At 34.8% G+C, this 11,617-nt stretch overlaps 1 protein-coding gene across 1 annotated transcript; it reads right to left on the bottom strand.

The window, feature by feature from the left end:
* Window positions 1-16: 16 nt before the first annotated feature.
* On the bottom strand, window positions 17-10,341 carry LOC111486704 (2-methoxy-6-polyprenyl-1,4-benzoquinol methylase, mitochondrial-like). Its single transcript, XM_023133934.1, has 9 exons — window positions 10,199-10,341; window positions 9,790-9,885; window positions 7,012-7,138; window positions 6,850-6,911; window positions 5,053-5,211; window positions 4,817-4,961; window positions 3,006-3,077; window positions 1,576-1,684; window positions 17-248 (listed from the first exon to the last, which is right to left on the bottom strand). The coding sequence occupies exons 2-9, from the start codon at window positions 9,881-9,883 to the stop codon at window positions 147-149; spliced, it is 870 nt and encodes a 289-aa protein (XP_022989702.1). The 5' UTR covers window positions 9,884-9,885; window positions 10,199-10,341; the 3' UTR covers window positions 17-146.
* Window positions 10,342-11,617: the final 1,276 nt, after the last annotated feature.

The raw sequence follows: 11,617 nt of genomic DNA, 5'->3' as shown, positions 1-11,617 counted from the left end.
AAAAAAAAAAAAAAAAAAAAAAAAGAAAAAGAAAGAAAAGCTATATATAGTCATAAGAAATTTGGATATATTTTATTTGATGAGAAGATTAGCAAAAGTGAAGTAACCTCTTGGTTATAAGTTATAGGAAGATTCAAAAGCTGCTTCTAAAGTTTCAAGCCTGAATGGATAGCAACCACTCCTCCAACAAGATTTTCGTACTCGACCTTCTCGAAGCCAGCTTCGACGATCATGGAAGCAAATTTCTCCTACATCCCACCAATCAACATCAATGAAGAACACAGTTGTAAGAGCTAGGCAAAAAATAATACGAACAAACTAACGATATCTTGTTCGATTTTGTCTAATAACCCAAGTGTTGGAGCCCGACCCCTTGCGTTACACTCATGGCCAACCCACTAAACCATGGAGGAGAGGCTTTATTGCAGCAGCATATATTAGATATTTACAGTCCATCCATGGAAGAGGAGAGGATGCATTGTTCTAGATCTATTTAAGTAAGATCCCTTAATTCTAATCAAACAGGAATTAGAACTTGCTTATTAAAGGAGAATTGTAAGAAGTATTATTGATTGCTATCTGGGAAGGGAACGGACCAAAGAGAGTTCTATCTTCCAACACTTGAGAATATCCAATGGCAAAAGTAATCTAGCTGGACATGGTCAAGGACTTGTTCCTCTAACAAATATTTTCTCCACATATTTTTCTGTGTCAGCCTTCATACCCTCCAAATATAATTCATCGTCAATCATTTAAAGACCTCGAAGTTCCCAAATGGTATTGATCTCGCCAGCGATGCCAGTGCTTCTTCGATTCTAGGTATTCTCGTAACATTCTCTTGAATGTTCCCAATCTCCATTTTCATCTCCCCTAGTTCATGATCCGCAACATCTTGGCAAACCTCCCCGGGATGATGCTTCTATACCAATTTGTAAGGTATCTCCTTAAAATATATTGATATTCAGGGGAAAATGTCTTGTCCTAAGGCAATACAAAACTTCTAGCTAAGTGAAGAGGGCTCGAAAACTCTCCCTTCCTCTCTCAAGTCGAAAACAATAAAATGAAAATCATAAAATCGAAACATAAAGCTCAACCGTAAATACCCAATACGCTCCCCACCCCCCTACAATACTGATGGTCCCTTCTCTCAACATTCCTCTTACAAACTTGTCAAAAGCGATTTATCCTTCTTGCCCTTGGTAATATTTTGTAATTTGGGGGCCTAACACTCATCTGCTAATAAGAACTAGACGGCCACAATGTCAAAGAAAAAGCTAAGATCTAATGGCTGAATGCAATCAAAAGCTGTTACTTGGAGTTTATGGTCAGAGCGAAATAATCAGATCTTAGTGAATAAGTAACACCTGGATGGATGTGATTGATTTAGCTAAGTTTCGACGCACTTAATGTCGCTACTTATATGTGATGGTATTACATCTGTAGTTGAACTCTAATTGGAGGCATTTTTTAATTTTTTTTAAACAGCACATATGGAATTGATGTTAACTTTTCAAAACTTCAATTAAAATCATGTTCTTGTCCGAGAAAAAAGAGAGAAGAGGAAAGGACTGAGACCTGTGAGGGAAATCGACGGATGCTTTCCACTAAGTATTGATAAGATTCTCGATCACCTACAACTAGCTCTCCAACGGCTGGAATTACAGAAAATGAATAATAGTCATATCTGCACCAGAAGATGGAAATTCAAGTTAAAACTTGTTTCGATATAAGCACCAAACCTAACTGCTAAAAGAAACTCATAATAATATCTAGAGTACATTCTAGGTTGGAAACATATTGAAAAAAAGCAAATCAATTCGAAGTTAGAGAATTCAGGCTACCAAGGGCTTCATTAAGAGGGCCATTCAAAAAAGAACAGTAATTTAATTCAGAGTAAAGATAAACAGAATAACAAAAAAGAATTCCACAAAGTATAAAAATTAGCAAAAAGGAACTGAACTACCTTAATATGCTTATGTTAAACAAGAGTAATTTAATCTTATTAGCAAATGTATATGTACACATATGTACCTCAGTCGGAAATAAAACGTCTTAGAAAAGCACAACACCCAAAAGAACAACAGAGATGAAACAATAAATTTGGTTGCATGAAACAATAGATAAAAGTATTTGGATGCATGAAATCCTTCCCAGCTGGTCGTAAGAAAAGGCCTCAATGCTGTACAACAAACTATAGGCCTTTTGAGATTTCTTTTCAATAAACATATTATACTTGCAGCTTAATGTCTCTAATTGGAGTGCTCCTTATAAAGGACTTTGTAATAAAAAATCTAACAGGAATGCCATTAGTTTATATATTTATATAATGAGTGATCAGGAATGTTACTAAGGTATTAAAAGGAATATTAGTAATCAGTTGGGAAAGTTATCAGTGGGAAGTTGTAATGAATAGAGTGAGGAGGAAAGAATGAAGTAAGCAATTGTTTAGTTGTTTTATGCTCGAGTGTGATTCCTAGTAAATCAAATACCTGAGTTCTATTTTAGTTCTTATATACTTTACATTTCAATAGTATTCTAGTTGTATGGGTTCTATCAAAGTTTTCTTTGTTAAACCAAGTTTGAGTGCTGCTTCGTCGGGGCACTCTTAACAGGAGGAGTTATCCATTCAGCAAAAGACCATTCTTTGCAAGCTTCTCAACGGTTCTTTCAGCTTCATCTCTCTCAGTTGGGTGGTTTTCAAAGTTTCAAGTTAAGTTCAAATCTCAAGTCTCAAGTTTTTTCATAAAGTTTGTTCTTTTCCAGCCAATTATTTGTTTTTTTTTTCTCTTTTTTTTTTTTTTCACTCCCTTGTGGAGTTTGTATCCTGTGAGCACTAGTTTCTTTCATTTATTCAATGAAAAAAATTATTTCTTGTCAAAAAAAAAAACAATAATAATAATAGACAAATAAGTTCCAGTTCATCACATAGTTTGAGTTGTAGACCACTATAAATTAAATGATGAAATATTGAATTTTCCCCAAGTAAAAGTGTGGAAGTTACATACAATTCCTTAAATACAGGAGCTTCAACATGGCTTAGCTCAAGGCAAAGAAATCTTCCTCCTCGTCTTAGAACCCTGTAATCAAACACATTTAGTAAATAAAAAAACATTTCCAAAGAAAAGCAAGAAACAAACATGAAACATTTTCTTAGACAACTTTGTTTGGGAAAAGAAAAATAATTGTTATCAAAGGAGAGAAGGTGAAGATGAGATATCTCCCTATTCAAGTGCTAAGAGAGATTATTACACAGAGTCTCTAATAGAACTGAATCAGAAAAGAGAATAATTGAAAAAAAAATTGGAACTATATAGCAATGAAATTTGTTACAATTGAGCTTCATGCGGGTCAAGGGTATCTATTTTGTATTATGTTTTATGCTTCTTTTTTCTGTATATCTTTTCAAATTTCGAATGTCACTAAGACGTTTATTTCAATTAAAAAATAAAAAATAAAAGATAATAATAATAATAACATAAAAAGCTCCACATAGAAGGTAGAAAAGGCTCTAGGACATATCTTCATCTACACTGCCCAAATCATGAGAATGCACATATTACATTACATGGGACCTTACCCTTGAGTTTGTGACAAAAAAGAATTTGAGAAAGGGGTCTTGTTTGTTGAGTCAGTGATACCTACAAGTTAAAAAAGATATCCCTCATAACTATCCTGGAAAATCAACAAACAAATGAGAGATTCTCCAAATCTGCGTAGCTTCTCCTACAATGACTAAACCAACAAGGAGACAAGGCTACATTATGTTTCTTCCTGTGGATGTGGCTGAGGGTAGTTATTTTTTCTTGAAAAATAACATAGGAAAGTTTTCATATTGTTGGGATCTTGAACTGTCAAACTATAAAAAAGCACAATCTACTCAATCCTTGACTATCCTCAAGCCACGGACATCCTAGACCTCATCAACTCATACGTAAAACCTTCCACTTTGGGTCATGAAGAATTCAACCTCTTCAACCAAGATGACTCTCAAACACTCTAACAAACCATTGAATCCCTAGCTAGAACAAGCAAAGTAATCTTCGGACATTCTGGTCAAAATCACTTGTATCATTTGAGCAAGAACCTCTAGAGGATGTCCCTTGATCCTTTGATAAGTGAAACTCACTTCGTCATTCATGCTCACAGCAGGCAAATCAAGTTCCATTTCACTCAATTTCAATCTACAGCCAATAAATGAAGCTTAAACAAGAGATGGTAAAGACCAAGACAGCAAAGGGCACATATACTTACGGTCAGGACCCTAGCATCTACTTTTAGAGCCCCAACTTATATAAGCTACCTTTCAAGCATAGGACAACGTGATTACTCACCTTCCCCTATAGAAGCCAAGAAAGGCTTGCTTTCTTCATCTTCACCAATTCCTAATCCTATAATGAGGTTAGGTTGGCCATAGACCACCTCATTCGAACCCTTTAAGAAGAAAAAAATCCCTTACCGCCATTTGTCAGACCAAGTAGTCTCTAGCGCATTCATTAGGATGGTGTTCTGTATCCAAATGATGTAACATGCTCCCACCATGCGAAGCACAAAGATATCCCTTCATGAACTGACATCATGGAGTTCCCATCAAAATTCTCTATCAATTGGACATCAGTTGCCCCATAGAAACCCTCAATTGACTCAATCTCACCTAGACAAACTCTAGAAGGGGGGCGATTTCAACTTGAAGGCAACCTTATGCACAGAGGTCCAACCCTTCTCTACACAAGAATTTGCCTTATTCAGGCATAAATAATACATTTTTCCATAGGATCTAATATATGTAGAAGATAATTTCTTGAGAAGTAGAGTTTACCTATAAGCCTCATCTAGAACTTTTTCAATGTGAGTAACATTCCTAATTCCAAATGCAATCGTGTAACCATCCATTGAATTATCTTGAAAACGTAAAGCTTCTGCATCTCCTTCCACCCATATTAGAGAACTTTCTTCTCCCAGACCTAGAAGTTACAAACATTGTGATACTGTTTTCCTGACCACAAATTTCATTTACAAAATGCAGACAGTTCCAGTGCCTTATTGTATATTTACCTCTCTCAATAGCTCGCATTTTACCAACATTTAACATATGTGAGTTGATGTCACAAACATATATTTGAGTTTGTTCCTGTAAATCATCTTCCCGAACATCTTGCATTGCTCTACGTTTGACGTCATTAATCCTTTCTAGGATCCTGAAAGCAACATCACCTGCAATATGTGAGAAATTAATATAACATCTAATAATTGTCACATCTTTTAAGCACAAAAGGGACACAAGTTCATGTGATGAGTAAGTAGATACCGTTTTAATATTCAAGGTTATTTGCATCTAAAGAAAACTTCCATCAACAGTTTCAAATAGGTTACAAATGGAAGATAACCAAACAACCATTTGCACCCACACTAGATTCTTGAAACAAAAAAAAATTAGATTGTTTTTTAATAAAAAAGACACAGGCTATCAGAATAAACTAATGAGAAGCGAACAAGAGATTAAAAAAAGAGAAGGAAAGAGTAAATTGGAGAAAATACTCTTGAACTTTGTACCTCACTTCGATAATACCCATGTAAACATTGCATTAATACCCGACCTTTTAGAAACTTTCAAAAGTACCCTTGTCATTATGTAGGTGGATGGAAAACATTAATCCTAAACCCATCACTTCCCTCCTCCATTTCCTCTCCCCTCTCTCTCTCATCTGCTCCAATCCATGGCCAAATACTTCCCCACTTCAACTCTTTTTTTCCCTCCTTCCTTTATTACACTCTTAATCCTTCTCTCCCTCTTTTCCAATGGATTTCAAATATCTCTTTCCCTTGAGAGTTCAAGCTGCATTTTATTAAAAATTGCAACATGTTCCACGTTCCATGAGAGAAATAAGAAAGAGGGATTTGGAATTGGAATTGGAATTTGAAATGCTGGGAAGAAGAAGGGTAGTTTAGGGTAGTTAAGAAGGCATTGAAGAAGAGGGGAAAAAATAGGGAAAATGGAGTGTTAAGCAATGGATTGAAACAAATAAGAGAAATAAAAGAGAGGAAATGGAAGAAGTGATGGAGTTAGGATAAACGTTGTTGTCCACCTACTTAATTATAAGGGTATTTTACTTTCTTTCTTTTTTTTTTTTTCCTAAATCAAGGAAATTAATGCAACTTTTATAGTTCAGGAATATTATTGAACGAGGTACAGAGTCCAGGTATATTCTATAATTTAGCCAAAATGGAAAAAAAATGAAGCAAAAGATGAAGAACTAGCCCATAACCTAACACATTGCACAATATCTCCTATTTTCCATCACTTAAGGTTTACTATTTCTGCCCTGACAAAGGGGAATGGTTTTTTCTCTCTCTCTCTCTCTGACAGACTCGAGGAGATTTGCAGCATATGCCACCATATAACACATTCATAAAATGATCCTTTAACAGAAATCAAAATTCGTAATCCTTTAACTTGACTAATATCATGAGACAACTGCCAAACTCAACTCCATTTGAATGCCAAGGAAACTCATAAAATTTTAAATTCTAGATAAGTGGGCACCAGGATTTGAACCCACCCCCTCTAAGCTCCTTACTTTTTTCGCAGATTTGAATGACCACAGACCACTAAGCTCTTTGCTTTTTTTACAGACTTGAATGACCACTAACCACTAGGCACATGCATGGTAATTGGCTACCAGCAATTGATCTTGTACTTCAGAACTTAAAAATTTTCCAAATCAACACAAATTAATAGGCTCAAAAACAAAGTATAGAATCTTTGCAAACGATGTAGCCAAAAATAAAATGTCTCTTCTTAATCAAAGTTAGAATTGACATCACAACATAAAAATAAAATAACTTACATACCTGTACCACCAGCAACATCAAGATGCTTCATTCCAGGAAAAGGATTTAGCTCGGAAACGAGTCTATAATATTTAGTAAAAACATTAAGAGAGAGAGAGAGAGAGAGAAGAATGTATGCCTTCTGCGTGTGAGGGAATGAAATTCCAGTTCAAAGAGTCGCACCTGTCTTTCCACAATCTATGCAATCCAGCACTCATCAAATCATTCATCAGATCATAGTTTGAAGCAACATTGCTGAAGACATTACCAACTAGTCGGCTTTTTTCCTCTTCAGGCACTTCTTTGAATCCTGCAAAAAGTACCCATACGACAATTTTTTCTCATATTTATATATAAAAGAGGATTAAGACAAGAAATTAAAGTTACATTTTATATTAGAAAAAGACTTGTATTGATCAAACGAAGGATGTACGAAAATGGAGATGAGGTATCCCCGTAGAGCCAAGTCACGAAAAAGACTACCAATTGGCAGAAATTTGAGAAAAACCAAAATTTACGAAAATCAGTATAACAAGAGCACCATTTAGAAGCATGAGAATTAACAAAAACCCAGAAACATCCCTAGAAGAATCTTCCCCTTGGAAGGTTCTTGTATTCATCTGGATTCCATAGAAGACTAGCCACCACACTGAACCATAAAAATCTCATATGACCACAAAAGAAAGTCCTCTTAATTAATTGGAATAGACCATCAACATTGTTGTCAGGAAAAGAAAAAAACCCAATGTTTAATAGGTTAAAGGCAGGCTTGATGTTTTTCCTCTTCAATATTTTTAAAGCCCAAGTACAAAAGGTAGTCATAGTTTTAACTTTGCAATTTAAACCTTTATATTTCAAAGAATAAGGAAAATGAATATTATTTTTCTAATCAATATACGAGGTATAGAGACTTAAGCCTCAATGTGTTTTTAATAGAGGCATAAGTCTCCACTGTAAAAGTTGTAAGCTTCTTATGGTCCAAACAAGGCATAAGTCTCGAGGCTAAGAGTTAGGTCTTGTCTCGTGGCAAGCTTCAATGCATAAGCCTAAATAACCTTTTAAGACATCGGAAACCCCTTGAAAGCTTATATATATGTACACATATATATGTATATATATGTGTGTGTGCTGAAATACTAAACTTTTTTGGACTTTCATTGAGAAGAAAAAAACAAAAGCTTCAAAATATTGAAAAGCATGTACCACCACGTTGCAGCAAAGGGAAATCAAAGAACAGGTGCCTTCCATTTTCCCATCTCTCTTATATAAAATGAACCAGCATGATATAAAATACCCACTCAGCATTCTCATTGGAGCCTATCATAAGTATTTAGCTTCTCCAAAGAAAAAATCCATAAAAACACTTTTTATCTTTTAAGAGATTAGACTTCCAGATAGCATCCATAGACACATTGCAACAAGCTTTGCCATCTGCAGAGATCTAGCTTAGCATATTGCCCATGGACTTCAAAGAAAAAACACCCTCTCTTTCCAACGTGCATCTTTTGCTATCTCACTCTCTTTCCAAGTTACTTTAAGTTCACATCAAACTGGTTTGGAATCTAAAACAAGCTTCGATCACTCAAAATTAACCGTCATTAGTTAAATGCTAGCATATCAAGTAGACAGTAAACTTCCCTTCAATAAATATATGTAGACAATGCCTCGCTATTACTTAAAAATTTAGTATAACAATTTAAAATTTTTCTATTTGGATAAAAATAAAATTGTGTGCCATAAACTACTAAAATTCAAGATAAAATAAAATTTAATAATATTAAATTTATATAAAATGTGAAAATTCAGTATATAAAGCAATATAAATTTAAATCATTATATCAGAACATAGTGATAGTAGCTTCTTCAAGTAGCACAAAACTACCTTTTGAATATCTAGGCAAAGAAATTTAGTGTAACATCCCAGATCCACCGCTAGCAAGTATTGTCTTCTTTGGGCTTCCCCTCAAGGCTTTAAATCGCGTCTACTAGGGGAAGGTTTCCACTCTATAAGGGTGTTTTGTTCTCCTCCCCAACCAATGTGGGACTTCACAATTCACCCCCCTTCGGGCCCAGCGTCCTCGCTGGCACTCGTTCCTTTCTCCAATTCGATATGGGACCCCACCAAATCCACCCCCATTTGGGGCCCAGCATCCTTACCGGCATACCGCCTCGTGTCTACCCCCCTTCGGGGAACAGCGAGAAGGCTGGCACATCGTCCGTGTCTAGCTCTGATACCATTTGTAACGTCCCAGATCCACCGCTAGCAGATATTGTCCTCTTTGGGCTTTCCCTTTCGGGCTTTAAAACGCGTCTGCTAGGGGAAGGTTTCCACTCCCTTATGAAGGGTGTTTTGTTCTCCTCCCCAACCAATGTGGGACATCACGTTTAAAAACTCAATATCAGTTTAGCCATTGAACAAAAAAGAAAATTAGTAAAGCTCCATAAATCTTATCTATTTCTCATACTCCTTGATAAATGGATTTATTTAAAATAAGGATATTAACACAGTCATTGAAAAAAGATTTTTAAAAAAAAAATATACCCCGAGAGGAACTTTTAAAATATACAAGGACAGGTTGAACTAAAATAGTCGACCTTTAGAGAACAATCATCCTTCCAGTTCTGTAGCCTTTTCTCCTCCCTTTCATCCCCAAATTCCAAAGCCTATTTTAAGGGAATTCTTCCCAAATAGAAAAAATGATTATAAAGCTAAATTCCTCGGTTTTGAACCAATTCTACATAACAATAAATCCTAAGAACCTTATTGTTTCTCCAACAAAAATATTATATACTATTTTGAAAACTAGAAGATTGTTTGCTAACAATAAAGGTATGTAACTCCTACTTGCAACAGCGTTAACAACTATTGAGATACATTATTAATATTGACACTTCAAAATCAAGTATAGATAGAGCTCCAAATCCCTTGATCTAATGCGAGAGAGAGGGAGAGGAACCAACCAAAACTTGTAGCATGTGAATGTAAATGATTGGCAGAAGAAAACATTGGAAACAATTTACTTCCAATCCTTCTAGTCACTAAACGCAAAGCCATGACTGCAATGTAGAAACAAACAAAATTAAAATCTCGAAGGTCCAACTAAAGAACATGCATTCATAAATAATCGAATTCATACAAAAATTTGAAGAATAGAAGAAAATAGAAATGAAATAGTAGCTTTGATTTGAATCTTGCTATTGGAAAACCGAATTGAATATCCTATTTTACGAATAGTTTTGAATCGAACCAGCATCAGTGAACTCTATTTTCGCTCCATTTCAGTTTCGAACGAATGATTGAGAAAAAGAAATTCATTACAAAAAGAATTGAAAAATCAAATAAAAACAATTGCTTCATTGCCAGATTTACCTTGCAACTAAAAATCGAAAGGGACTGATGAAGTAGGACTGAAGATTCAATTGTGTATATCGGAGCTGAAACTTGAATTTCAGAGAGAAGAATCAGTGGAGACGGTGAGGAGGAGAGACGCCTGAATCGCGGTTCTTCCTGTACCGTTCGATAACTCTATTTTTTAATATTATTTTAAAAAACTTGTTTTTTAAAAATACAAATTAAAAGAAAAAAAAAACAAAAATCAATTTATAAGATTGTATCAATAAATTATAAATTAATATTGGTATCAATCTTTTTCAAATAATTAAATATTTTTAAATAAAGGGTTTAATTTTTTTATAAAAAGTGCATCAATTAGTTGAATTGACATATTATAAATAAACATTGAAAATATATTTATAAAAATTCAATATATTATGTCAATATTATAGTTTTGAGAAATTGACGATACTCGAAGATGATCGTTAGTGCAGTAAGGGGTGGGGTGAGAAGCATATAGTGGTAAATGATGTTTTAACTAGTGAATTATGTTCACGATAGCTAACATAAATAAAAATATACGGGCAAACGTTGCAATTATTTAAGAACAATTCTCAAAATCTTATGAAATGAAATATCTCTTTTTCCATCTCAAGTATGTTACATCTCTACGAACTCTGAATATAGTTTAATGATTAAAGTACGTCAAGATCATAGTCTTAAATTAATCTCTCTTTGTTTATCTCAATTGTGTTACCTTTCTACTAACTCGAACATAGTTTAATGATTAAAATACCTCAAGATCATAGTCTCAAGTTTCATGTTCATATCTATGAACTAGTGTCCAAAATTCCACATCGACAACTCAATTTGTCCGACAAGACCAAGTCTTTTCTCCAGGAAAGTGTAACAATTTAAGCTTACTGACATTGTCTTCTCTAGGCTTTCTTTTTCGAACTTTTCATCAAGGTTTTTAAAATGCATCTACTAGGAAGAGGTCTCCACACTCTTATAAATAATGTTTTGTTCTCCTCTCCATTGTGGGATCTCACAAACCACCCCCTTTCAGGTTCCAACATCCTCACTAGCACTGGTTCTGTTTTCCAATCCATGTAGGGCCCCCAATCCACCCCCTTCGGGGCTCAACCTCCTTACTGGCACATCGCCCAAGGTTGGCTCTAATACCATTTGTAACAACTCCAACTCACTATTAGCAGATATTATCTCTTCAGACTTTTTCTTTTGAACTTCCCCTTAAAGTTTTTAAAACATGTCTACTAGGGAGAGATCTCCACACTCTTACAAACAATGCTTTATTCTCCTCCCCAACCAATACAGAATTTCACAAAAAGAGTCAAGTCACAAATAGGTTTTTTTTAACCAAAAAAAAAAAAAAAAATCTACAACGGAAGCCAAAGATACACCTTCCGCACAGTTAAGCAAGTAAGCAAAGAC

The sequence above is a fragment of the Cucurbita maxima genome, unplaced genomic scaffold (genome assembly GCF_002738345.1).
Source record: "Cucurbita maxima cultivar Rimu unplaced genomic scaffold, Cmax_1.0 Cma_Scf00011, whole genome shotgun sequence".
In the NCBI taxonomy this organism is placed as follows: domain Eukaryota; kingdom Viridiplantae; phylum Streptophyta; class Magnoliopsida; order Cucurbitales; family Cucurbitaceae; genus Cucurbita; species Cucurbita maxima.
Note: the sequence above shows the minus strand (reverse complement) of the source record. Positions and strands in the feature narration are given on the sequence as shown.

Excerpts from the sequence above, each read along its gene's own strand:
- LOC111486704 (XM_023133934.1), bottom strand. The coding sequence starts at position 9,883 with ATGGCTTTGCGTTTAGTGACTAGAAGGATTGGAAGTAAATTGTTTCCA. Across the intron at positions 5,212-6,849 it reads TGATGTTGCTGGTGGTACAG|GTGATGTTGCTTTCAGGATC; the intron begins GTATGTAAGTTA and ends CACATATTGCAG. Across the intron at positions 3,078-4,816 it reads GTTCTAGATGAGGCTTATAG|GGTTCTAAGACGAGGAGGAA; the intron begins GTAAACTCTACT and ends GTTTGATTACAG.